Consider the following 27,162-nt stretch of genomic DNA (forward strand, 5'->3'; position numbering starts at 1 on the left):
TCTCCCCTCTCATGCCCCTCTGCTGGCCATGTTCAGTCCGGACTCTTCCCTTTGCCTGCCTTCTCCTCTGTAGCCTACGTCTGCAATAAAAACCCCCTCTGTGCTTTAGGAGCAGCCACGGTCTCCTTCGACTTCATTTCTCATCCACACACTAAATGAATACGTAGCTATGGATGACACACGCGCCTGCCACCTCAGCCCTCACCAGGGAGACTCAGGAGGACTGTGCTCCAGACAAAGGCCAGTCTGGGGAACACAGTGAGTTCTAAGCCAGCCTAAGCCACAGAAAGAAATCCTGTCTCAAAGACTCCAAACAATTGATTAACAAACACAATATAAACAAACAAACGTGTGCTTTGACCGACTGTTCCAGTCCTGTCACCTGAGGACTGTCTGAGCCCCACACCCAGCCTCCAGCTCAGGCCAGGCCCTGCCTCTTTCCAGCCTCCCCACCTCAGGTCCATCTCCCTCTTAATCGACTATCAGCACAGCTGGAGGGACAGTTCCAACCAAGAAGTCTGGGCTACCTGTGCTCTATACTCATCAGGGGAATGCTCACCCCACCCCCATGTCTGGCAAGTTAGATCCACACGGCCTCAGCCTCTTTTCTCCCCTTTGGTGACTCAGTCCTGATGAACTCCACATATTCAAAACTGCCTCAGCGTCACCACACACGCAGTTCCCCTGACTAGAATACTCACCCCTTGTCTGTCATTCAAGGCTTAGCTCATACGCCCTCCCCTGAGAAGGCTGCCTGATGCTGCTCCTCTCACCCACATGTCTAAACTCTCACCCACAGCCGGAGCCACATGTCTTGTTCACAATCCTAGGCCTGTCGTCTACACTACCACGCTCACTGTGACTGACACAGAGCAGGGACCTGGTATGGACTTAACCGGTAAATAAGGAGAAGACAGACAGCTCACAAGTGCTGAGCTTCCAGTTATCAACGGTGTGCAAGCTACAGAGAGAACAATGACCCCCTCAGAAGACACCTCAGAACCAACAAACACCTCCCCACCCACTGGCAGTATCTGGCTGGACGTCAGGATTCCCAAGCTCCCTCCTAGAAGCTACCCTCACGGATGACCTGCAGCAACAGGGGAACAAGTAAGTGGGTCTGTGACTCCCTGAAAATTCCTCACAAGCAACCAGGCCTAGCATCAGAAGCCAAGTCTGCACACATCCAACCTGGGGGCACATCCCCTCTGTTCTGCCAGACTCTGTCAGGGGTTTGCCAGGTCAAATTCCTCGTGTCTGATGCATGTGGAGGCCTGATGTGTTTAGTCATCCCAATGGGCTGAAGGGTGCCCGGGGCAGGGGTCCTGTCGTTCCTGTTGTGGTCTAAGCCACCCCCACACCTCAGTCCCTCACCTAGAAACAAAGAAGCCCACAGAACCCCAGGGAGGTAGCTGGGTAGTGTCAGAATGGAGCCTGAATCCCACGGAGCCAGATACTGCCTATCCACCCACACATCTGGGCTTCCAGAGTCCTTGATCACCGCTGGACCCCAGGGTTCCCCTCCAGAGACGTGCTACCCAGCCCGAGGCAGACAAACCAGGTCAGGAACATACCCCTGGGTGTGCGTGACGTGAACTCGGTATCAAAGTAGAAGGTGTCATCCGGCTGGGCCACAGCGGGCTTGAAAGGTGGCTTGATCTCACGGCGGTAGAGCTTCTGCAAAGGTGGGGTGTGTGCTCTGATCACCATGGTGACCCCTCAGCCTGCTAGCAGCCCCGGCTGGAAGAGTAGAAGCTACTCTACCCAGAAGATAACAGCCAGGGAGAGCAACCTTCAAGGGCATGAAGGGCTGTTCATCTTCTATCTCCTACATCTGAGGCCACGGCTGGCAGGGGCCCCTCCCCCACCCTTCCTGTGTCCATCACAGAACCAGGGAGTGGACAGACTCACTCACATTCCAGTCAATGGTAGAGTAGAAGATATGTCTCTTAATTTCCTCAGCCCCATCGGGGCCTGAGCCTGTAAGAAGCCAAAGGAAGGTCCAGCCTCAGACACCCCGACTGTCCCCCAAGCTCTGGACCAGCTGCTACAGTAGGGGGCATCTTGGGCTCACCCTGCCTTGTGTCAATACCCATCACCCCGAAGCCTGGAGCCCACTCAGTGTTTTCTATATTACGAAGCCTCTTCTGGTTTATTAAAGGAGGAGGAGCCAGGCAGGACGGACGGCTTGATCATGCATCAGTCATGACAGAAGCTGGACTTCTTTTGAGATCTAATAAGGACCTTCATCTACTCCTCCTGCCACAGGCCCTCTCTCCACCCTTCTTCTTCTACCACTGCCTTTATTCCCGAGACAAACACTCATTCAATTCGTCCCAGGGACCCGGACTGGACCTTAGCTGGTTGTGATCCAGATAAAGCCCTCATCTGAAAAACTCAGCGAGCACTGTGTACTCCAGTGCAAAGGAGGCATGTCCTTCTCTGACTCAAAGAACCCTGGGAGCCAGGTCAGGATCACTGTCTTCACAGACACAAGGAACCCTGGGGGCGTCACCTGCCTTAGCGCAGGCTCGTAAACAGTATTTGGTCTCTCGACAGACATTTACAGTAACTTCCGGGTGCCAGGCAGTGGGAATAGACACAGGCAGGACTGAGAGACTCGTGTCAGTCCTAAGCTCATATGCCTTCCCTTGAGCCAGCAACCTTGGCAGAGAGGCTGTGTGGGGGCCTCTGTCCTTGTCCCTGAGTGGGTATGGATGACTCAGTTCCTGCCTTCCCCCCACACAGGTCACCCTCCCAACACCATACATGGAACCAGAAAACAGGGTAGCCAGCAGCATTGTCTGCACACAAAGGACAACAGCTCCTTTCAGCCCCAGATGTGGCCCTGTGGCCTAGGCTGCAGCTGTACCCTGCTCCCCACTGCCATGTCCCCTCCCCGAGCTGGGGTTGCTTACCAAGCCGGTTGGCAGGATTCCTCTTGAACAGGGCCCGCAGGAGGCTCTGGGCTTCCGTGCTCAGAAACTGGGGCATGCCTAGCTTTGCCCTGGAATAGCCACAGGTCTCATCAGGGCTGAGCCCCACCCTGGGAGACCCAGAACCCCTTCCCTTTGTTCCAGGTCTCTTTCCCAGCTCAGTCCAGAGAAGCCAGCCATTAATTCACCTCCCAAAGACTTTAAGGATACCCTTCCACTGGCCCAGGTAGACAGCAAGGGTCTATTGGCAGGGAAATGCAATTCTCTGGCCCTGAAGCTTGGGTAAGATTAGGAAGAACTTGCTAGGGCCAGGGTAGCATTGATGCTTACTTCAAAATCAAGGTCATGGTCTCCTTCCGGTCCTTCCCCTGGAAGGGCAGGGAGCCCGTCAGCATCTCAAACTGCAGAGAAAAGGAACCATATAGGTGCGGTCTTGTTCTCTGTCTCCCGCATTCCCCTCCCCCTCCTTCCCAGGCTACCCCGCTGTGGTTCCAGGATTCTTGCTGGCCTGTTAGACTTCAGAGTCTAGCTGCAGCAGGGCCTGTGCCTGCCTCTGCCCCCATCCCAACCTAGATTCCAGGAGCAACACTAAAGCCTGAAGTGGAGGAGAGTCCCCCAAGTTAGGGGAAGGGTGGTACTTCAGTCAGATGGATTGAAGCCCACGATTCTTCCAAGGAAAGGAAGTGCAATGGCGTGCAGTTGTGAGACAAGGGGAGGGTAAACTGACTTTTCTCGACTTGGGGAAACTGAGTCCAGAGCCTAGACACTCACCATCAACACCCCATAGGACCACCAATCTGCACTGTGGGTGTGGCCCTGGCGGTTGACAACCTCGGGGGCCATGTACTCCACCGTCCCGCAGAAGGAATAGGCCTTCTTTTCGTGGTCAATGGCCTCCTTGCTCAGGCCAAAGTCTGCAGCATGGAGGGCAGAGAAGTCGTCGTTAGGATCCCTGCCAAGTCACTGCTACCACTCTTAGCTCCTCTGACCAGAGCCAGGCATCGCCTCTGTGATGCCAGGAGAAAGCTGAAGCCCACATGGATTTGTCCAAGGCTGTAATTGGGAGCTATGAGAGACGGCCCGGCAGTTAAATCACCGGCTGTTCTTCCCGACAACCCAGGTTCGATTCCCAGCTCCCACAGGATGGCTAACAGTTGTAGGCGACTCCAGCTTTGTGGGCAACACGTGCAGGAGGCACAGAGGCCTAGGCAGGCAGAACCCCATACACAAAAGATAAGTAACGGGGGCCTGTGCTTTTGGCTGCTTCTTGCAGGAAGCACAGTGAACTAGCTGAGTTCACTGCGGCCATCAGCTGAGACCCATCAGACGGAGCCTGTCCATCCTTCCCAGGAGCCCAAAGGAGCTGGTGCCTCACTCACCAGTGAGTTTGATGTGGCCCTCCTCATCCAAAAGGATACTGTAACAGAGAGACATGAGTCAGAAATCCTTAGCCCCAGGCACTGTGTAGGTTCTAGTGGTACCATGGGATGGAGAGAGATGGAGCTTGCCCAGAAGGAGGGCTTGGCCCAGCTCTACTCCATGGAAGAGTAGAAGGATGGAGCTCAGGAAAGTAACTCCTTGTAGTCACAAGGTTTGAATGGCTCTGGGTCTTTTTCTCCTTTCAGGGACAGGGTCTACTGCATTGTACAGGCTGGCTTCGAACTCCTGGACTCAGCCTCTTTAGCAGCTGGTACCACAGCGGAGAACCATAACGCCTGACTTAGCATGTGTCTGACTCTACCAACAGGATCTATCCCAGCTCTCCAGACAGCACTGGAAGGCAGTTCATTGGCCAACCCCAGAATGAACAGATCAAGAAATGATCTTTAGGGGCTGGGGATTTAGCTCAGTGGTAGAGCGCTTACCTAGGAAGCGCAAGGCCCTGGGTTCGGTCCCCAGCTCCGAAAAAAAGAACCAAAAAAAAAAAAAAAAGAAATGATCTTTAGAGGTGGGCGGTAGTAATACACGCCTTCAGGCCCGGCACTCGGGAGGCAGAGGCAGGCTGGTCTTGGTGAGTTTGAGGCCAGCCAGGTCTACACAGAGAGACCCAGTCTTGAACACCACCCCCTGCCCCCAAAAAAGGGAAAAAAGAAAGAAAATAGAAGCGATCTTTTAACAGCAGCATGTCCGATGTCACACTGTATTAGGAAGGAGGTCTGGGTGGGGCCCACAGCTGCCCTGCGGCCTTTAGTAATAGCCACACTTATCAGGCACTTCCTAATTATCTACGGTGAATTTGCTGCTGGCCAACCACTGCAACCACCCACCCCTCTGACAGCCCCAAAGAGAGATAAGTTCCCGGGGAGTGCCACACACTGAGTGAGTGGCCCAGTCCTAAAAGGCCCAAGGGCTGTCAGTCCCTGCACCCGGGAGAAAGGGCGGGAGTATGGCAGGGGCTTCGCTTACTTCTCAGGCTTGAGGTCTCTGTAAATGATGCCCAAGCTGTGCAGGTGGTCCAGGCCCAGTGCCAGCTCAGCCAGGTAAAACTTCACATCCTCCTCTGTAAACATAACCTGCCACAGGGAAAAAGACACCCATCCACTGGCACACCCTGTTCCCGAGGAGCCGGGCTACTGGGCAGTGGAGCCTCTTGGTGCTTGGGGGGGGGGGGGGGACGTAGGCAATGCAACTTCCTCTAATCTTTCTCTAACACGCAGTCTAATTGTATAGACGGACTGTAATAAAGAGTCAATATCTTTAATACCCGAGTCGCTCGCTGTGCTGGAGTTTGGAAACAGCAAAGAATGGAAACACCCAGGAATAAAAGACTGGAATAAACCGCCTCTCCTGGCGCAGGAGGGGGTGGGGAGGGAGGGGGTAGTGGGATGGTGGAGGGAGGGGTGTGGGGGCAGTTGGGGAGGGGGGAAGGGCAGCTCTGCAGCCATGACATAGAACAAGGAGTTTGCTCTTGTCCTGATGCAGAACAATCTGAGACACACTGACACCCGAGGCCAGGCACAGGACAGTGCGCAGGAATGAATACTTCTCATGTAAGAAAGTAGGGGTAGGGACTCAGAACATGTGTAGGATTTATTTACAGAAGGTTAAAAAAAAAACTAATTAAAAAAATGTTTACTTCCAGGGGGTAGAGGGACTGTGTAGTGATTAAGACTTGACCGTGCATATCTTTCTTTTGAATCATGAAAATGGACTGCCTGATGAACCATTATTTCTCTGAGGAGCCCTGGCTGTCCTAGAACTTGCTCTGTAGACGAGACTGGCCTTGAACTCAGAGATCACCCGGTCTGTCTCCCGAGTGCTGGGATTAAGGGTGTGGCTGCCGCCACCGCCCAGCTGAGCATTAATGTTTTAAATATTGAAAGTAAGTTTCTGAGAAAGTGAGACTCCCGGGTAAAGACTGGCTGCGTGTCTTTGAGCCCATGTGGTGGAAGCAGCGATCTAATTCCTACAAGTTGTCCTCTGGCCTTTATATGCACACCTGTGTGCCCACGAGTCTGTCTGTGTGTCCCCATGTAAAGTTTGCTGTCGGTGCTGTTTCAGAAAGAGTGACCTTTCCCCACACCCAGGCTGAATCAGGTCTTGGTATATTCTAGACAAACTCTCTACCACTGACTGACATCTCAGCCATATATATTTTAGTCACTCAGGCAGGCCTTCATGTTGTAATCCACCTGCCTCAGTCTCCCAAATAACTGTAACTTAAGGCCCGTGCCACAATGCCTGGTCAAGCTTGCTTCTCTCCCATGGTTGGATTGTATTAATGATCTTGGTTTTGAGAAATGACGTTCAGATCCTTTTCTACTGGGCCCTTTGTATTTTTTTCCTGTGGCGGTGGAGGCCTGTATTGTATTTTTTTTTTTTATATCAACAACATGACAAGGACCTTAAAGTCTTTAGCTTCCTGGGTGGGTTTGGACCTCTTCCCCTCGGCCAGCACACAGTCTATCTCAAGCATTTGAGGGATCGGCAACTAGAAATCACAGCAGTGTCACCTTTAGACCCCGTTCATCTTCAGCCCATCCTGAGAGAAATTCTCAGAGGCAGGTGGCATTTCTCGACTGTCAAACAGAGCCGGGAAGTTCCAGGCCGCACCACAATGACAGTGTTCCCCACAGGCCCAGGATGGGACTCTCTGTCAGGTCCCCAGCGGTGGGATGCTAGCTTACCTCCTTTGAGAGTCGTGTGAACAGGTCTCCACCACGCAGAAAGTCCAGAATAAGATAGAGCTTGCCCTCGGTCTGGAAGGCTAAGAGAGGAGGAAGCCAATGTGGGATCAGCTGGGCCAGTGTCAGCTTGTGACAAATGCCTCTACTCTGGGCTCCTTGGCCAGGCCCGTGAGAAGTTGGACAAGGGACAAGGAAGGCAGCAGGCTGTAGGTGAGGGTGGACGTTGAGGGGACGAGTGGCACTTGGGCAGGGTCTGGGGTCTCACCATAGTGCAGTTTCACTACGAAGGGGTGGTTCACGTCAGCTAGGATGTCTCTCTCCATCTTGGTCCGAACACGGTCACGCACTGGCCAGAGGAGAAAAGAAGGCACTAGTAGAACACACCCAACACAGCCTCTCCCCAAAGTCCACCTCTAGGTGAGGTTTCCCTCAGCCTTCCAAGGCCCCCCCAGGGTGCTCTCACCCTTGGGACGTTCAGCTAATTCTTTCCTTCTGGAATGTTCTGGGTCCTCAGGTGGCTCTTGGTCTCCTGGAGACGTCCAGGCATAGTCCTTGTGTCTTGCTCAGTTGTCTAGCCTCACCCACCACCAGACCCTGCAGCACCGTGTACCCCAGGGTGCTTAATTTTCTGAGGTCCCCGGCCTTTGACTCTGTATCCCTTCAGCACACACTTATCAAGCCTCTTTCGATCCTCCACAACAGCTTCTAAGTGTAATATTAAAACGCCATTCTGGGGTCTAAGCAGCCTTCCTTCCCTTGTTTTATTAACTTCCTTTTCCTCCAGTTGCTGGGGAGGATTATTTGAGACAAGCTCTCATGTAGGTCAGGCTTGCCTGGAAGTCATGATGTCGCCAACACTGGCCTTGAATGTCTGATCCTTCTGCTCTACCTCTACCCTGCGTTTCGATGACAAGTCTCGGGAATGTCTGGTTGGGGATGGGGATAAAAAAAGATGCCAAGCAAATTCCGACCACTAGCAGGTTTTTGGTTGACTAAGTTCAGACTTTACGGCCTCGGGGAAGCATCCCTACCCTGCAGGCAAGGCTGGGACCTCTGGGCTCCCACAAGCTGGCACTCCCCATCAAGACGTCAAGACGCATCTTATTGTGTTTTGATTCTTATGTTTCTCTCACTAGATGTGGCAGGGGCCTTGTGTGGTTGTAACTAATCCAGTCACTTTCAAACACACCTCACGCTTCAGCCACCAAAGGGACATGGTCCCTGCTTTCTGGGTTGGGGGAAGTCGTCCTTCCTTACTTTACCATCTTTTTTTTTTTTTTCTTTCCCGGAGCTGGGGACCGAACCCAGGGCCTTGCGCTTGGTAGGCAAGCGCTCTACCACTGAGCTAAATCCCCAACCCTTACTTTACCATCTTGTTCTGGTAAATTCCTAACATTCTTCAAGGCATAGGTCCTGCACTTGCCCCCAGAGTGTCCCCCAGACGCCTCATCTGACCCCTGTGATTCCACAGCCTACCCCTCAACTCCTTGGCCTGGACATCTATGTGTACAGCCAGGTATTGCTATACCCAACTGACAGGCCATGTAAACACTCTCCCACCAGTCCATGAGCCCCTTAGAGCAGCGACCACATCTCTCCATCTTTCTCCTCCCTGTAACCCCACAATCCCTCCTGAGGGATACTCCTACTATTAGCCTACACTAAAGCCTTTGATAGGCCAAGGACAGATCAGTCCTTATGGCTGGCCCCTCCTTTCTCCCTGTTACTCCCCAGCTTAGCATGGGCTCCACCTGATTTCTGGCTACATTGGCTCCCAGACCAATCAGAGTCAACTGACCCTCAGCCAGTTACTAACCATCCTCGTGCACTTTCTAAGTCCCCAGAATTCTTGACTTTAAGCTTGGGGATCCTTTCTGAACCTCTGTCATCCAACTCTTGTGGCCCTGACCCCAGTCAACCTTCTCTTACGGATCCCAGCTTCTACACTCCCAGGTTGCCTGCCTCTTTTCTCCTGCCCTCCTCCTCTTCTTTGGCTTTTGTTGAGACAAGGTTTCCCTGGGTAGCCCTGGCTATCCTAGAACCATCTGCCTCTGCCTCCTGAGTGCTGGGATCAAAGGCATGTACCACCACTGCCTAGCTCTCCCATACCCCTCTATGGTCTGAGTCTTCGGGGGGGGGGGAGCGAGAAGAGAGAGAGAGAGGAGAGAAGAGAGAGAGAAGAAGAGAGAAGCGAGGAGAGGAGAGAGAGAGAGGAGAGAGGGAAGAGAGAGGAGAAAGAAAGAAGAGAGAGGAGAGGAAAGAGAGAGAAGAGAGAGGAAAGAGAGAGAAGAGAGAGAAAAGAGAGAGAGAGAGAGAGAGATATCTCCCTTAGACTATCCGAGCACCATGAAGCAGCGATGCTTCATCAATAATGTGATGTCTGAGTCTCGCGCCCCAAGTGTTCTGTACCCCACTACTTCCTTCTCGGCACTGGCCTTTACTTGGCTTTAGAGGAGGGGGAAGGCGAGGCAAGGGCAGCTGAAGGCAGGCTTGTTTTCCATCTCTGTCAGAGACCCCTGAAGACAGAGGCATCTCCCTCGCCGGCTCCATAACCCTGTGGCCTGGGCTTCTCTCTCATCCTAAGCCCAGCCTCAGTTCTTTCCAGAGAAGTTCTCTTACTCACCTTTCAGCGTGGCCTTCTTTAATACTTTCATGGCATACAAGTGCCCATTGTCAGGCCGGGTGACCTTGCGTACCAGGAAGACCTGAGAAGGCAGAGGTCAGGACAAATCAGGAAGGAGGTGGGAGGTGGCTGGCCCAATTGTCTCCCAGCCTCCAATATGACCTAGACAGTCCCTGGGACCCCAAGTGGACCTTTAGCTCTCCCTGGGTATATCAAAGGGACCCCCCTGCTCCTTGCCCTCTGTTCCTTTGGTACATCCCAAGGTAGCCCCTGACATTCCACCTCAGACAAGACTGTGATACCCTTCCAACAAGGGACTCTAACTTACTTTGCCAAAGGATCCTTGGCCCAGAACCTTGAGGAGCTCAAAATGGGATGGATCAGCCTTCTCAGAGCCAGCCTTGACGTGGTGTGTGATAGAGATCTCCTTGAGGATGCCCTCATCCTGACAGAGGGACAGAGCTGGTAGGTGTGGGCCCCTCTGTAGATGTGGGGCCCTTCCCGGGCAACATGGCACACAGCATATCCAAGCCATTCACCAGATCAAAACAGGCCCAAGAGACCAGTGCCTCAACAGCCGTCAGGCTCATGGGTACCAACAGTGTCTCAAAGGCCGACTACCGGAGCGCCAGCTCAGGTGAGGCCCTGTTCCTGTGGCATGGATGCTCCTGCCTCCTCAGACACAAGGGACGCTACAGACATGGCCAGGAAGAGTTGACCCAAGGCTTGGGTCTGGTGTAGAGATAAACTCAAGCCAGCCCTTGAGGCTCCCCTCCCCCAGCTGTTTGGGTTTTGCCACAATAGGAAGTAAGGTTTGAGCTCACAATGGGGAGGTAGAGCCGGGCCTCTTTTTTTTTTTTTTTGCTAGGCAGGATAAGATGAGCCAAACTCTGGCTGTATGGAAAGACTGAGGTACACAGAGACTCAAGAGTCAGGAGGACATCCCCCAACCCACTTGGTGCCCATCTGGAACAATCGAGAGTTAAGGCCAGAAAAACTACACCCTACCGAACTTCCCTTGATAAGCATTGAGTCACTGCTGTTACAGGACCTCTCTGGCCCTCCAATCTGCCAGTCCTGCCCTGAGACACTGTGATGTCTCCTTACTTCCCCAGGAAGCGAGTCCCGGGCAAGGTCCAGTCATCTAGCGGGGCCAGAAGAAGCCAAAGCTAACTTAGACCAAACCGGCTGCCCAAACACCTGTTCTAGGGGCTACTGCCAAGCCAGGACCAGATGTCCGGGTCCACTTACCGAGTCCTGCTGGGGACCAGAGCCAGGGCCAGGCAGAGTCTGGCTGATCCTGGACCGTTGCTTCCTGAGTAGCCAGGGGAGCAGGGTCCTGAGCCACAGACGGGGCAGCTTGGGGTCCTGCTCCATCCGCCCAGCAGGGCCACGGCACCATGGCAAGGGTAAGCAACAACTGGGACTGCCAAGGAGGTGGCTGGGCCCAAGGCGGATGTGCAGGGTGAAGGCGTGGGGGCTGGGCCAGGCTCAAGACAGCCAATCAGACAGGGCCTGTGGTTTCCCAGCTCCAGCCATCCACCCTCACTCTGTTCCCTTCTCTCTCCCCCAACTACCCGGTGCCTGAGGTCTGCCCTCTGGCCCTCCCCTTCATCCTCCTACAGCGAGAAAGTCCCATATCAACCCAGCTGCTGAGCAGATAGGTCCTAGAACAACAGGGACCTGACATGGTATCCTGTAGACAGAGACAGGCATCTACCATGTAGTGGAAGCCAAGGACACCCATCAGACAAGACATACATACAGCGTGTACGTAGCATATAATACATTCATCCAACAGGCAGGGAGGCATAATACAAGGACCTTTGGCAAGGGACATCCTAGGACCATCCCCGGACAGACAGAAACAGACAGGCACATATAGTCAATACATAGAGGTGTTGGGAGACCTGTATCCAGTGGTAAAGGCAAGAATACACTTTCACTATCCAGAAGGAAACTCGCATCTATGTGACGGAGACTCATCTGAACATGCAGAGACAGGAGGAAGAAGCCACTCAACAATTATCGGGGGACCCAATTCATGAAGACAGGCACTTATCAACTGGAGACAGAGTCTGGAACCCAGCGAGGGAGACAGGGCTGGCAGCAGAGAGCCAGGCAGAATTAGAGACCTTCACAGACTGACAGGTGTCAGGGCAGACCCAGGTAGATAGCAGGACAGGGGTCCCCAAGGAAGGACAAGGCACAGCATAGTTTTGGATTCTTGCTTAAGTGCTCAGGTGGGGACATAAGCTGCCAGCCTCAGTACCCAGCAGCTGCACCGAGTTGGTGGTCAATCCCATCTCGGAGGTTTTTCAAAACTTTTCCAGGAGGTTCCTAGGGAGCCCCAGGGCTGACAAAGAGGTTGAGAGAGACATCTCTTAACTGTACTCTGATCTAAACATCCCTAAAACTTCTAACCCCTCTCGGGGGACAGGAAACTGTGGTTCAGGTTCAATACAAGCCAATGACAGATTTGTCCTGAGCCAAGTCCCTCCTTTGGGTCCCATCTGACTGTAGTCAGCAGCCTCGAGGGCCGGGAAAGGGTGGGCAGGTAAATCAGCCAGAGCCCACTTCCTGCCCTCCCAAGCCCGCCCTCTCTCAGTCCTAACACCATTCTAGGACTTCCTATTCCAAGCCTCACTCTGAGACTCAGAGGCTCTGCAGTGAACCGTCAAACCCCAGAATACTGTAGGCCAGTCAGTGTCCCGAGAGTAATCTGGTAGAACAGACATAAGGCACCGCCCAGAGAGTGACTATGGTTAGGCCAAGGACACACAGCAATTCCTGCTCACCCACCCTGAGATCTGCTCCTCAACTCTGAGCTGTCTGCCTGAGTAGACCCGCTGGGAACAGATGCAGCTACCCGGAAACTCTAGGGATCAGAGAGATTCCCACACACCTATTCCGTGCCCAAAGGCATGATGACAGACACTTCTGGAGACGAATCACCCTTTTCCCTACCTTTCTGGGACAGAAGCCGGGGTCTCTCTCAACCTTGGGGAAATCAGCTGGTGTTTGCATGGTGGGGCTCAGGCTGGTGGCCAGAGGGGCCTGTAACTCCTACAACTTCTGCTTTTTTAGCCTTCTTAGCCCAGAAGGCAGGGTCTCTGGCTCCCCTCCTTCTCACTTCCCTCTCAGCTCGAAGGAGGAACTCCAGATGGGTTAGGCTCCCCTGCTAAGGAGGGGGCACTGCAGACCCCAAGTTAGAACCCTGGGCAAGCCCAAAGGTTTATACCTTTTTGTCTCCTGACCCCCAGGAAGAGATGAGAGGAAATCGGACCCAAGCCTCGAGGCCATGTGATGCCCACACAATGGGCATTCAGGTCTTGAAAATATATACCCTGGGGGCTCCCCTAGGACATACGGGACAGAAGTCTGCAAGTCCAGTCTGGCTGACCCAGCCCAGAACTTAAATAACCCTTCCCCCAACAGAACAGGCAGCACCCTGACTGGTCCTGTCTCTGTCCAAACAACTAATCCTAAATCCTGGGATAGACAAGAAGTCAGAAAATCCAAGAAGAGGAGGAAGAGGAGGAGGAGGAGGAAGAAGAGGAAGAAGAGGGAGAGGAGGAGGAGGAGGTGGAGGGGGAGGCAGCTACTGAGACCAGGAATGGACCAGGACCATCCCTTTCTACGGGGCTGCAGCTCTTCTGACACTAACACACCCACAGAGCTGACAGATTCACTCGGGCTGGTGATCGGAAACCCTTTCTAGACAGCCCAGTGTAGAAACACATGCCCCCTCACGCACCCCACATTTCCCCTTCCCTGTCCTCACAGGGCTCTGATAACAGTCTGTGGTAGATGGCCTGTGGAACTGTGAAAGACACCGCCCCAATTGTTTCTTCAGGCAGGGGCAGCCTGCCCGAAGATTCACCACAAGCGTGCTTCTGAGGGGATTGCCTCAACCTGCTAGTCCCCATAAACAGGGAAAGAAGCATGGTGGTGACCGGGGTACCAGAAGGGACGGGAAGAAGAAGATGGTCTCGGAATTTCCTTTGCTGAACCGTGTGAGGACGTGAAGCCTCTGGTGGGGGGAAGGAGGGATATCAGCTCACATTTCTGGCCCTCCCCAGAGCAGCAGGAAGAAAAGCCCAGAGCCATACCACCTGATTCTTGTCCTCTAGAACCCTTGCTATGCTCAAGCCTACTTGTCGGTTGCTGATCCTAGGGACCAGTAACACTCCCTTCCCCAGCCGGCAAAATCCACAGGCGTCTCCCAGCAAGCCTCTTAGCAGGCTGGCTGTGCCTAGACATCCCAGGGCTGGTCCCAGGCACCAGGTCAGACCGGGAGAAGCAAAGAGCACTGAGTCTCCCATCATGTGAGGACGTAAGCACTTGTTCGTTCCTTCAGCCTTTGCTGAGGGAGGTCCCCCAGGCCCCGGCTCGGCACAGCTCCCAAGGAAGGACCATTTTCCAACTTCAGTGATAAGGATACAGGACTTAGCAGAAAGTGACCAGTCCCAAGGCCGTGAAGATGGTACAGGGGACAGTAAGGGTTAAACTAAAAAACCTGTACCTGCAGGAAAAGCTTTTCATCACTGACCTTACCCTTACCCCCCATCCTGACCCCTCCATCAAGGCTTTCCCACAAGCATTAGACACCGGCATCTCTCCTTTGGACATGGCTGACAGCTCCAGGCCCCTGCTTCATCCACGTGAGAGACAACGGCCCTACCACAGAGCTGCAGTTAAGATGCTGTCACTGCCCAGAATTGCTGCCCAGAAGTGCAGAGACTGTGGAGGGTGAAGACCTTCTGGATGAAGACAGTCCAGCTGGGTCTTGAGGATTAACAGGCATCGGATGGACAGAGGGACTGAGGGACAGAGAGAGTCCAAGCTGAGAAAGAGCGATGTGGGGAAGGCGCAAGGGAAGAGGGGTAACGAGTCTATGTGAGTCACGTGGTGCTCCCAGGCAAAATGTCTACCTCAGTATCTGCCTCTCCCCTGCCAAGATGAAGGTTCAAACCATCCCCTTGGAAGGATGCCTCTGGAAGCCAAATGGGCCACGGAGAAAAGACACCGTAAACAAAACCTCTTTCTACTTAGACCACAGGCTCTCCCCAGGGAAGGCTGAAGGAAGAGAGCTCTTCATGCATCCCAAGGCGCTAAGCAGGTAGCATGGCTAGTTCCGGTCATCCAAGAGAAGCTTCTCTCAATACCTGAGGCTGCCTGAGGCTCCCCAAAGCCCAGAGTCACATCCTGCCTAAAGTTCCAAGGCCAGGGGAACACAAGGGATCCGAGAGGGATCAGGGTTTCATAAACAGGAAGAGAGAAGGGGAGGCGGGAGATACTCTGCTCTCAAAATAGACCTGCAGGCACTTCAAAGGGGTCCAGCTCCGGAGACAGCCAGAGGAGGGGGCCTGGGTTACCCAGTCTGCTCCCAGGAGGGGAGAGGGAGTGTAAGTGGAGCTCTGATGATCCTGAGGATACAGAAGACAACGGGATCCATAGTGCTTGCCCGACACCATCAATGCTAAACCCCAGACCTCTCTCCATCTGTAATGGACAATGAATGGAGCCAGCACTAAATGGCAACACTGGGGGCGCAAACCTTGTTGAACACTGTTAATTTATACACACAGCACATTCTTCCAGGAGGCCCTAAATGTTAGGTTCCTTTTGGTTTTTTCTTGTTTTGTGGAAAGGTCTTGATAAATAGCCTTGGCTGGCCTAGAACTCACAGAGATCCACCTGCCTCGGCCTCCAAATGCTGTGATTAAGGGCCTGTGCCATCATGCCCAGCAAGATAGGCTCTATTCTGTCCTTTGAAGGAGCAACTTGTCCCAGGCTAGGCAAACGGAGACACAGGAAGATAGCCCAGACTGCCTGGCTCCCAAGTGTCCACCCCTGCCTCACCTCCACTGGAAGGCCCGCCTCCCTCTCCTGCCTCTCAAAGCCCAGCCAACCACTAACTCCGCAGGGAAGGGAGGCAGGTGCCCCAGCCCCATGCAGCCTTCCTCCACCTACCACACACAGCAGAGATCACCTCTCCGCATTCAGCCATGAGCTCAGGTGACACTGGCTGAGGATGCCTGTGCTACTAATCACTTTCCAGAGAGGAATGTGGGGCCCAGAAGCTGTTTAAGTTCTCTGTGCCCGTGACCACAGGATTTCCCCATCTTAGCACCAACTGCAATGTTCCTGTCTCCACCCTCCCTCCACGCCTAGGGGCTCTCTGAGGTGTCCAGCGCATTTGGGCGAGGGGCGTGTCTCTGAAACAATATAATGCACCAAGCATGCCTCAAGGCCAGACAGCCTGTTCCAACCACTACACGAGGTCCTACAGCAGGGTGAGCGCCCCCTAGTGTACTAAGCCCAGAAGTGGCCATTGAGGATCCTAGAGGCACAGAGCTCAGTTTGCACTCTGGGCTAGCACCTGGGGTGATAGATACTCACTGTTCTTCCGTACTAGGGATTCCCCAGCCAGGGAGGGAGGAATGTGGCTCTGGTCAAACATAGCTTGACCCCACCCCCCCAGCACTGTGTGACATAAGGCTTCAGTGTTCTCATCTGGGAAATGTTCTACCTCTGAAAATTGTACACGGGGCAGGAGAGATTGCTCTTTGGTTAAGAGCTCCGACTGTTCTTCCCAAGGACCCAGGTTCGATTCCCAGCACCTACTTAACCACTTAACAATCATCTCTAATTCCAACTCCAGAGGACCTGACACCCTCTTCTGGTCCTCTCGGGCACCACACGCTCGAGGCACAGAAATGCATGAAGGCAAGACACCCATACAGATAAAATAAAAATAAATCTTAAAGATAAATGAACACAGAGCTTCTAGTGTGATGCCAGGCATGATCCAACTTTTTCCACTATGTGTCGTCTGAGAACCCCAAGTCATACTGTCTCCAGGCTTGACCCCCTTCCCACCCCAGGACCTACCACCCCAGAGCAGGAGCCTTAGGTCCCTGCCTCGACAAACTCCCTGTTCCAGTTGGCCTCTCTCTTGGTTTGGTTTTGTGACAGTCTCAAGTAGTTCAGGCTAGCCCAAAACCCACTCTGTACTACATAGCTCAGGTTAGTCCAAAACTCACTATATACCAGAGATGACTTTGAACTCTTGATTCTCCTCTTTCTACCTCCCAAGAACTGGTATTACAGCCTATCACCAGACCTGGCCCCTCTGACCTTTGAGAGACCAAGCTGAGCTCACTACCAGTTCCCCAAAGCCTGTACTATGACCCCTTGGACCTTCAAACCTAAGATCTGAATGCCTGGTTCTCCACTGGGGACACAATGGATGCTTCTGGGCTTTTGTTTATTTTTTGTTTTCCTGAGACAGGGTTTCTTTGGGTAGCCCTGGCTATCCTGAACCCACCAGGCTGACCTCAGCTGACGGAGATCTGCCTGCCTCTACCTCACAGAGCGCTGGGATTAAAGGTTTGGTCCACCACCCTCCAGTTACTCCCTCGATTTATCTCTAGGGAATGAGGAGCAGCTCTTTCGTGGAATCAATCTCCAGACACGGTGAGAGATAAGGACGGTCCAAGCTACAAGGTTTACAGGCCCCCACGGCTCCGTTGCTACAGTAACCAACAGCAGGAGTGGGTTGGTTATTTCTCTTAACACAGGCTCCACCACACCCAGCTGGCTACCTTATCTTAGGAAACTAAGTCAATGTAAACATCAGAGCCAAGCCTGACTCCAAATCAAAGGTCACACTTACAGCTGTGCTGACCCCAGGCCTGGAAGGCGGGGCCTTGGGCAGGAAGTTGAACCGAGCAATGCTTGAGGGCAGTTCTACTGTGTGCCAGGCGGTTACCACGTCATGTTCTTCACTTCAGTCCTGGGTACTCCCCAACTTTCAGACAGGACAGAAGAGCTCTTGGGTGGGGAGGAGCACCTGGAATCTAGGTTTGCAGAGATGCTGCCCAGAGGGCTTTCAAAGCCTCTCAAAGCCACTATCTCTGTGACCTCAGTGCTCTCGCGAGTGTGCTCTCTCTCTCTTTGTCTCTTTCTCTGTCTCTCTCTCTGTCTCTCCCTCTCTCTGTCTGTCTGTCTCTCTCTCTTTCTCTCTGTGACTTAGGTGTGGTTCTTCCTATTACAAAGATGAGAAAGGCGGGTTCAGAGAGGGCAAGGTATCCAACTAAGGTCACACAGGAGCTTTTGGCTATGTAGAACAGCAAGGCAGGCCGGTGAGAAAGCTCAGTGGGTAAAGGCACTTAACGCCAGCTTGACAAACTGAGTTTGATCCCTGGCATCAGCATGACAGAAAGAACGGACTTCAGCAAGTTGTCCACTGGCCTCCACACATGCCTAGGGACATGCATGCGTGCATGCCTACACACAAGAGCACACGCGAAATTATTAAATGAAAGTATAATACTGATTTTTGGCTGGACACAGTGGCGCACACGTTTAATCCTAGCATTTGGGAGGCCAAGCAGGGCAAATGGATCTCTGAAGTTTGAGGCCAGCCAGAGTTACAGGCCAAGATCCTATCTAAAAAAAATTAATTTTAAAAAAGAACAACAAGGGCTGGAGAGATGGCTCAGTGGTTAAGAGCACTGTCTGCTCTTCCAGAGGTCCTGAGTTCAATTCCCAGCAACTACATGATGGCTCACAACCATCTGTAATGAGATCTGATGCCCTCTTCTGGCCTGCGGTTGTACATGCAGGCAGAATGCTGTAAACATAATAAATAAATCCTTAAAAAAAAAAAATAAAAAAAGAACAAAAAAGTACTAATTTATTTTTTTTTTTAAATAGAAAACAGGAAGAGGTAATGGATTGGCCCCGGGAAGCAGAGGCAGAATAAATGACTGCACCTTGTTTTGGGAGCTGGGGGGGTTTCAAGAAGCCATCTGGGAGGTTGCTACTAGGAAAAGCTACTAGGTTTTGCAAATCTACCATTCCAATTCATAGGCCCAAATGCTCCCAAGCCCTGTGGCCCCCACTCCCACCAAGGAGATCAGCACAACACACAGAGCTCCCCAGTCATTCGGGAGGCACAAACTGTGAGTACATAATAAACCCAGGAGGTGTGGTGGTGTGGGTCACAGCCAGCCAGAACCCTTGGATCCTGAACGTGTCCCTGGCCCTTTCTGGGCCACACCTTTGAGTCCAGGAATGAAAGCTCCCTCACCTTTGAAGTAGGAGAGTTGAGAGCAGTGTTATCCGTCCTGAGCAGAGACAGAATCAGAGGAAGAGAGCCAAGCTATGCGATGGGATGAGAGGCCGAGGCCTTCACACTCCTCTCCTCTCCTCTCTGACCAAGACTTCACTGGAAGTCTGTAGTCCTTACCTTGGATGGCTGAAGTCCAGCTTCTTCCCCTGAAGCCTGTCCATTCTGGAAAAGAGAAACAAAGCGAGGGGAATGTCAAAATTTATCTGCAGGCAAACACCCCATCTAATCAAAGTCTCGCCTCAGGTATTTCCTCTTCCCAGGGAGAGGGAAGGGGCGCGCACAGCCAAGACTGTGCAACCTTCTGGATACCCTAACTTCCCAAAATTGCTCAATAGATGGAAGAAAACAAGGCTGGGGCAGGTGTCCCCTTCTGGTGGCTTCCCCAGCCCTGCTTGACTCCGAGAACCCATCAACAGGTAAAGCGGTTGGCGGTATCCGCCATGCCTTTGCATTTCTCCACAGTACCATGGGTCACACACAGTCCCACGCTTCCCAATAGACGGGGAGACCCGGGAGAGCAGCTCCGAGAACCTGTGCTACAGCTGCTCTGCAAAGTGCCTGCCACGCGTCATGGCTGGGCTCCCGGCCTCACACCTGGGGCACAAGTTAGGCCTTGGCTCCATAGGTAGAGAAGGACGTCTAAAGATAGAGCGAGCCCTCACACAACTGAAAAGCAGGGATCTGAAAGGTCTCCCCAAATGTGGGAACTTCTTGGGAAAGGCCTGGGAGCTGCCTGCAGGAGAGGCTGGGGCATAGCCTACCTCTGAGATCCTGTTTCTTTCTGACTTTACCCCAGATGCAAACTACCTACCCTGGCGTATACCCCAGCTTGTCTCTCTATGCCTATGTGCTCTGAAGTTCGAAACCCACCTGAGGAAGCTGTCCCCAAGCTTCCTGGCATGGACTGAGCACAGTAAGACAGACAGGAGGTTCCCAAAGGCTGGGACTTTAGAGCCAAGAGTCAGGTTCATGGGGCAGCTTCAGCCTTGCTTGGCAACAGCAGGGACAGCTAAGTTCTATTACGTAACCTCCTGCTCCTGGAGTAGCTGCCCCCTGCCTGCTAGGACATCCTTCCGATCCTGAGCCCCCTTAATGCCCCTAATCCTCCCCAAGAAACCAAGAGTCATACAGGTATACACACATACATGCACATGCACACATGCACACATACACACATACACACATACACACACACACACACACACACACACACACACACACACACACACACTTTGAGAAGGAACAGGTTGGTCAGAGCCTAAGAGCAGGGCTAGGCAGATGCACTTGCCAAGTTCAGTTCACTCAGCAGACAAGACTTCACAGAGGAACTGTCTTACCTACATCCACAAACAGCCTGCTTGCCAGCCCCTGCTGCAGCCTTCCAGAGGTACTCCAGACCCTCATCTTCCTGAGCGTCCATCAACTCAGGCCCTGTCCACTGAAAACCTCACATCCTCTGTCACTGGGACTAAGTTTCTCACCATGCAACCCAAGACCACCACCATCTCCAACTACCCGGCACCAGGATTAAAAAGGATGTGCGTTCAAATTTTGGCCTCTACCATTTGCATGACCCCGAGGAGGTCATTACACTTCTCATGGCTCAGTCTTCTCACCTGTAAAATGGGACTAAATGAGGACGGCTTAAAGTCAGTGACATCAAGCCCTAGGTACACAGCTGGCATATGACTGGCCCATAAAAAGTGGTCACTGAAGCCATGATTGTCATCCCTACCCAGTTCCCATCTTTTTATTAACCCATACAGAATCAACAGTCTTCTGGCCTGTTAAAGTAGTAAACCAAATGACATTTACTGAGTGGCCAGTCACGAAGACTCACACCACATTCACCTTGATAAAAGTGACGAATTCTGACACTTTCATCCACCTGAAAGGATTTCAGGGCAGCCAAAAATAACCTTTCTCGAGCTTTAAACACACGGACTGCTAGACTGGCGGGGTGGCTCATCCATTTAAGGTGCTTGCCACCAAGCCGGAAGACCTGAGTTCGATCCCTAGAAAGCACAAAAGGGTGCAAAGAGAGAACTGACTCCACAAAGTTGTCCTATGGCCCCCGCACACGCACGAGTGCTCATGTATGCACATCATGTGTGAATACACACAAAAATAACTCCTAAAAATATCTGAAAGATGCACCACTTCATGAACGTGTGTGCCACTCTTGCCCAGACATCATGCTAATCTTCCCTGTGTCATCCAGTTCTAGCAATGTCCCATTGAAGCAAGCTCTAGTGGGTGTTCTTTGGGGTCTCCACTGAACTCATCTGAGAACCCAGAAAGACCTGTTCTAGAGGATTGAGAATTTACATGGTGGCCTACCCTAACAAGAAAACCCTTTTTGCTCTTCTCTCAGGGCTCCACTCGAACTCTACCTCTCTGCCCACCCAGCCCCTATCCTCGGCATTGAGCACACACCTAAACTCAGGAGGGGGCACGACCTGGGTCTTTCATCTGCTCCTTCGTGCTGAACCAGGGTCCAACATACAGTTTATTGAATGAAAGGCAAAAGGTCAACCAGCAAAGACAGCCAGGAAGCCAGTGTAGGTTCTTGTATTTTTCCGAGGAGGCTCAGCAAAGGGGCTCAGAGCTAGCAGGCGGCAGACATGGGTCCATAACTCAGTCCTAACTTGGTCCGCAGACCTAAATCCCCAACGAAGGAGAGAAGGCATAGCAAGAGGTGTCAAGTTGGTTTTAGCGTAATTTGGGGACCTCTGCCACCAAGCCTTATTTGGCTAGGAGCGGAGCCTATGGACCCATTTCTCAGGATCTCCAGAGACGTGATCCACCCTCAAAAGAGGACTGGAGGGGTAGACAGGATGGCAAAGACCATCTGTCCTTTTGGTCCGACATGTGGGCAGCAGGAAGAACACAGCTGTGTAAACACAAAGCCATCGACACATTACTTCTCAGTCTTGGTTTCTTCCTCTGTACTGTGACTCCATGTCTAACGGGTCAGCAGGTGCACTCTGTGACCTAGGAGACTGAAGGAAGTCCTTGTCTAAAAAGCCTAAGGGGTGATGAATGACTCAGTGGTAAATGGCACTTGTTGCTCTTCCAGAGGACATGAGTTCAAATCCTGGCACCTATGTCGAGCAGCTCGCAATTGCCTGTAACTGAAGCTTTGGGGGTATGGGGGAATCCAATGCCCTCTTCGGCTCCTGGGGAAAAAGATTTTTAAAAGGGCCTACAGGGAGGTTTAACTCAGAGGTAGAGTGCTTGCCTAGCACAAATAAGGCCCTGGATTGGTAGAAGGAAAAGGGGGGAGGGGAAGGGGAAACGGAAAGGGGGGAGGGGAGGGGAGGGGAGGGGAGGGGAGGGGAGGAAGAAAAGATAAGCCAACCAGATCCTGGGACCAGGGAGAAAGCTTGGGACAGGGACGGTCCTCTGGCCTTTTGGAGCACTCCATTCTCTCTTCCTCAGGAGCACCACTCATGAAGATGGCCACCTGCTCAGAAGCCCTAGAGCCCCGCACCCCTTCCAGTAGTGAGAGTCGGGTCCTAACAGATTCGCTTCTTTCCATCTAAGGGTCCAGAGCAGCTTCTGGAAAAGCTGGGAGTAGAACAGATGGAGAAAGACAGCACGTGCCCTGGAGGCAGGAAGCAGCCCCAGGAACTGGGTTCTGAGCCCAGCACTGGCAGCCCTGGGCACTGCTGGAGCCTGGGGGCCAAGTGCCAGGACACTGCTAGCCCTCAGCCAAGGCTGGACAAGTGGCCCGGGAAGTGTGTGCCAACATCCGGAGCTGCTCTCTGCCTACCTGCCACCTGTGCCAGTTTAAACCCACCCTTTGCTCATCTTCCAATCTCTTGTGCTTGGTGGCCAACAGCGACAGCACCGAGTTCCAACCCTGGCCCTGTTATTCATGCACACACCAGCATCCCTGAGTTCTGCTGTCCCATTTGAAAACGGGGGTCATAACTTCTAACTTGACAAGTTGCAACGTAATGTCAATAAACAGTAGAGAGAGTGAAGCCCTGACAGGATAAAGCCTGGAGACACAAGGCTCTGCTGGTTTCAGCAAAACCAAGAAAAGCCCAGGTAGCATCCTTACCCCTATGTCAAATTGGTTTATTCCACCTGGGCCCTGCCTGCCAGCAGCCCATTTCTGGTGACAGCAATTCGAAGACAGGGCAATTCAGATCCCAGACCTCTTCTGCCAAATGCTCTTGCCGGCCCCCTTACCTGCCTCCTTCCTGGCCAGAAGCTGCCCACAATGGCGCCAGTACCTGCGGGCCAGGCGCTGTATCACTTACAAGTCATCTGCATGAAGAACAGCAAGGCCCTGTTCTCCAGTGAGCATGTACACCCTCGCTGCCCCATGGCTTCTGGTTACCCAAACAATAACACCCAGTCCACAGGCACCTCCTTGGCTTGGGGGAGGGGACACGGGCCGCAGTACCCAGGGTTTTGCACCTTGTCAGGCCCCAGGAAGTAGAGCTAGAAGCTCATCTGTGGCACTGGAAAGAGGGGCCCAGACAGCTCGAAGAGGGACACATAGCATTTCTCAAGTAAAGCTCAAGCTCAACGGAGAACTCTCCAACGTCCCAGGAAACTTGACAGTCTCCGCTCCCAAAATCAGGTGCCACAGTATTCAAACTAAGATGTTTCCGGTTTAACCTGGCCCCCCATGAAGCTGCCTCTGGCCTCAGGATTTCCCAAAGGGAAGCAGGAAGTGCTGCCCTGGAGGAGGCCGGCACTCCTAGAGCTTTACCTCCCCCCCACCCCCCACTTGCTAGTATAACACTAGGAATCTCTAGGCTAAGTCACTCCCTAACCATATCCAGCTCAGCTCTACCTTCCTCGGGAGGCCCAGGTGGCAGGGGCGTGCCCAGGCAAAGGAGTACACCTCAGAGCCTTCCCTCAGGCCTTGTGCCCCAGTCCTGAGTGGGGAGGAGGGGGAGGCAACAGGGGCCGCGTAGAGCAATGTTCCTCACCTAGGAGGGTGAGTCAGCCAGAGAACCTCCGAGCGGCTGTGTAGGGCCTGTAAAAACCTCATGGCGAAGATCCCAGAACAATTTACTCCAAATTGCGCCTTCAGGTTGGTTACCTAATCCAGCCGCGCCCACCCTCCAATAGCCAGTGTAAGCCATCCCTTTAAAGGGGCAGCGTGCCCTGGGTGCCTTGGGAACCTCACTGTGGATCCCCTCTACCTGTGGTCCTGAGAGGCAGGGCTCAGGGAGACTGACCTGAGGTACCAAACGTAGGTAAAGAGGTTCAAGCCAGGAGAAAAGTCATCTAGGCTCTGGGATCAAGTGAGGTCTCCTTCTGCCTTCTGTACCCCAGTTAAGGCAGAGTTTCACCTGCCGCCTCCTTAACATGAGAGCAGGGGAAAGTTTTAAAGTTGCTGGTTCAGAACTTGACCTTGATCCCAGGGTGACAGGACACCACAGAAGTGGCCTCCTGCATGTGCAGGGTCGGACCACAAAGACCTCAAAAGGACAGGAGTTGCTTCTGGGAAAGGCTAGGTGGCAGAAGCCACATTGCCCAAGGGCTCGGCCTTTTCTAAAGGAAAGGAAGACAGAGGGAGAGAGGAAGACAGAAGCAGAGTCTCTTTTACAGAGACAATCTTCACAAGGTCTAAGGGCTTTCCCCACTCTTTAGCATAACCTGAAGTAGGAAGACCAGTGTCATTAGCTTTAGGGCAAAGGAAAGCAGGTTCTAACTCCAGAGGTGGTATCGTCCCACGTTCCATAACTGCTAGGGGTCCAGAGGCGCTACCTTCCTAAGGTCAGAAGTGGAGTAACGAAGAGATGTCTTGGGGAGAGGGAACGGTGAGAAACCGGATTCCCATGATCCTTGTCTCTAGTAGAAGCCCAGACATCTGACCCAAGCCTTTCCCTTCTGCACTGATTGGGGCAACTCCCACAGCTACCAAAAGATGATGAGCGGGAAGGGTCCTAGGGGTCAGACCTCAACACCCCGTGGGGTTCCCTCTCCTGGCTACCGCAGGGAGGTATTGAGCGCCCAGCAGAACCATCCCCTGCAAACGCACACCCGGAGCACAAGGGGGTGGAGCCGGACAGTGGGTTAGAGACCGAAGGGCACTCGCGTCCCCGCGGGGCTGCAGAGACGCTGCGGGCCGCCCCTGCCCCGCCCCGGTGCGGATCCGGGCTGGCCGGTCGCCGCCGCCTGTCCCCCGCCCCTCTCACCTCCGGGTCCAGCGGCACCAGCTCCATGAGCGGCCAGGGTTCCTTGAGCTGGGCGAGCGGCATCGCGCCGCCGCCGGACCGCCCGCGCTCCTCCGGGCGGCCCCGGGCTGTGCCGCCTCTGGGCCCCGGGGTCCTTGCTGCTGCACCGAGACCCCCGCACGCCCCCGAGCCCCTCGCGCTCTGGCTGGGCCGTCCGCCGCCGCCGCGGCACTCGCACTTCGGCTCCCTCCGTCACCGGGCGCCGCCGCGCCCATTGGCTACCTGCGCGGGGGCGGGGCCTGAGTAGCCCCGCCCAGTCCCCCCACGGCGCGGCATTCCCCGCGCGGACCCCCGCCCCCAACGCGCCGGGAGTCAGCCTCGCCTTCACACCAGTCTCCAGCCCGCTGTCGGCCCTGCCCACCGGAGGCTCTGCGGGTTCCGTCTTCCCGGGGTGTGTGCCGCTTTGCAGACCTCTCCCGGGCCTCCGTTGTCCTGCCCTAGCAGCCTTTGGGATGTTAACCCAGATGTGCCTTCTTCCTCCAAGGGGAGGGGCTGCCACCCCACATTTACATGGGACGTCCTGGGCCTGATCCCGCCTGAGGAAGGATCCTGGGCCGTGTGCCCTCTGGCTCTCAGCTTGCCAAGTCCTAGGATCGCCCCCTTTCGAAAGCTTCCGCACAGCATGGGAGGCTACACTTTGGGGTCTCGGTGTGATCCCCCGTGTCCCAAGCCAGTCAGCGCCAGGACCCACAGCGCCCCCAGGGCGATTTTCTAATACGCGTTTTCCTCCTAGTCTGTTGTGCCCTATCACTTGAGGGCGCTGGTTTCAGGCCAGGTCCTGCGCCTCTTCCGCTCCGACCAGATTGTGGTCTGATTTGAGCATGAGTCTCTCGTGAAGAGGGCAAAGTCCAGGTCTGGTGGGATCAGGATTCTCGCTGGTTAAGATTTCGCCTGCACCTAAGGAGATTTTAGGCCCCAGGTGTGGTGAGACTTACTTCCAGGTGAGATACAAGCTGGCTAATTTATTAAAAGCCTCCAGCGAGCCAGGCTCCATTGATACGGGATTTCTTTTTTTGTTATGTTTGCTTGCTTGGTTATGGGTGTGGAACCCAGTGTTTGCAGGCCTGGTTGTGCTTAGTACCATGGACGTACACCTCCAGGCAGCTTGGGATTTTCTTGAGACCTTACTCTCTCCTAGTAGACACTCTAAGCGATTTATCCGAAGTCACACAGCAGGTCAGGAGCTCTGTGGTGTTTAAAAGAGTGTGTGTGTGTATGGGGGGGGGGGGTGTCCGTGGTGTGGTTCAATGGATAAATGAGTTTGCCTGCCCCGATGATGCCCTGAGTTTGATTCCCAGGTCCCAGGTTGTAGAAGAGGACCAAAGCTCATAAGGCGACCTTTGACCTCCATAAATGTGCACAGAGACAACCTTCCCCAAATAAGAAACGTTAATGCAGTGTATTTTCAAGTGGAGAGAAGTGGAGCACGTCTTTAATCCTAGCAATGGGAGGCAGAGGCAGGAGGATTTCTGTGTTCAGGGCCAGCTTGGTCTACATAGCGAGTTCCAGGCCAGCCAAGACTACATAGTGAGAACCTGTATCAAAACCAAACAATCAAACAATCAAACAGCCCAACAAAAACCCCAACTAAATAAATATATAAACAAATAAATAGAAATAAATTTAATCCAAGAGATTTAGGTCAGATGATTGTGATTTTTGAGGCCAGCCTAGACTACATAATGGAGATGTTGTCTAAAAAAAATCAAAAAATAAATTAAATGGAAAAAAATAGAAACAGATGCTGGTCACCCAGGAAGCATTTGTAACCTCACTGCTGAGGCTGCTGAGATTGGTCTGGTTGGTCAGCCAGCTTAGCCAAATAGGTGAGTTCCAGGTTCAAAGGGAGACTCACACAATAAAATAGACAGATTTAGAAAAGGATGAAGACATGGACTGTCAACCTGTAGCCTACACATACATGGGCACACACATGCACATGCACAGACAGTTATATGTACATATAGCGCAGACACATGCACATATGTATACAGACACATGCACACACACACATGCACACACACACACACATGCATACCATCATAATGAAGTAGACACTGATTTCTCCCAAATCTCCATGCCCCTTATCCTACGTCTCCCCTTAGTGGAATCACTAGTGACTTGAACT

General features: G+C 53.2%; 1 protein-coding gene across 5 annotated transcripts in view; it reads right to left on the bottom strand.

Annotated features, from left to right (window-relative positions):
• Positions 1–25,200, bottom strand: part of Rps6ka1 (ribosomal protein S6 kinase A1) — a 39,246-nt gene extending 14,046 nt beyond the window's left edge. Inside the window, exons 1-13 of one of the 5 annotated variants that reach the window (NM_031107.2) lie at positions 24,996–25,200; positions 18,946–18,990; positions 10,015–10,131; positions 9,687–9,768; positions 7,329–7,409; positions 7,064–7,143; positions 5,343–5,449; positions 4,316–4,353; positions 3,708–3,850; positions 3,267–3,337; positions 2,919–3,007; positions 1,916–1,980; positions 1,575–1,677 (exon numbers count right to left, since the gene is read on the bottom strand). In NM_031107.2, the coding sequence (NP_112369.2) occupies positions 1,575–1,677; positions 1,916–1,980; positions 2,919–3,007; positions 3,267–3,337; positions 3,708–3,850; positions 4,316–4,353; positions 5,343–5,449; positions 7,064–7,143; positions 7,329–7,409; positions 9,687–9,768; positions 10,015–10,131; positions 18,946–18,990; positions 24,996–25,058 (1,084 nt within the window). In that variant the 5' untranslated portion in view covers positions 25,059–25,200. Of the gene's footprint in view, positions 1–1,574; positions 1,678–1,915; positions 1,981–2,918; positions 3,008–3,266; positions 3,338–3,707; positions 3,851–4,315; positions 4,354–5,342; positions 5,450–7,063; positions 7,144–7,328; positions 7,410–9,686; positions 9,769–10,014; positions 10,132–10,937; positions 12,631–12,653; positions 14,287–15,662; positions 16,510–18,945; positions 18,991–24,995 lie in introns of those variants that run through there. The other 4 variants (XM_039110841.2, XM_006239084.5, XM_006239083.4 and 1 more) reach the window with 4 other exon arrangements.
• Positions 25,201–27,162: the final 1,962 nt, after the last annotated feature.

The sequence above is a fragment of the Rattus norvegicus genome, chromosome 5 (assembly GCF_036323735.1).
Source record: "Rattus norvegicus strain BN/NHsdMcwi chromosome 5, GRCr8, whole genome shotgun sequence".
Lineage (NCBI taxonomy): Eukaryota > Metazoa > Chordata > Mammalia > Rodentia > Muridae > Rattus > Rattus norvegicus.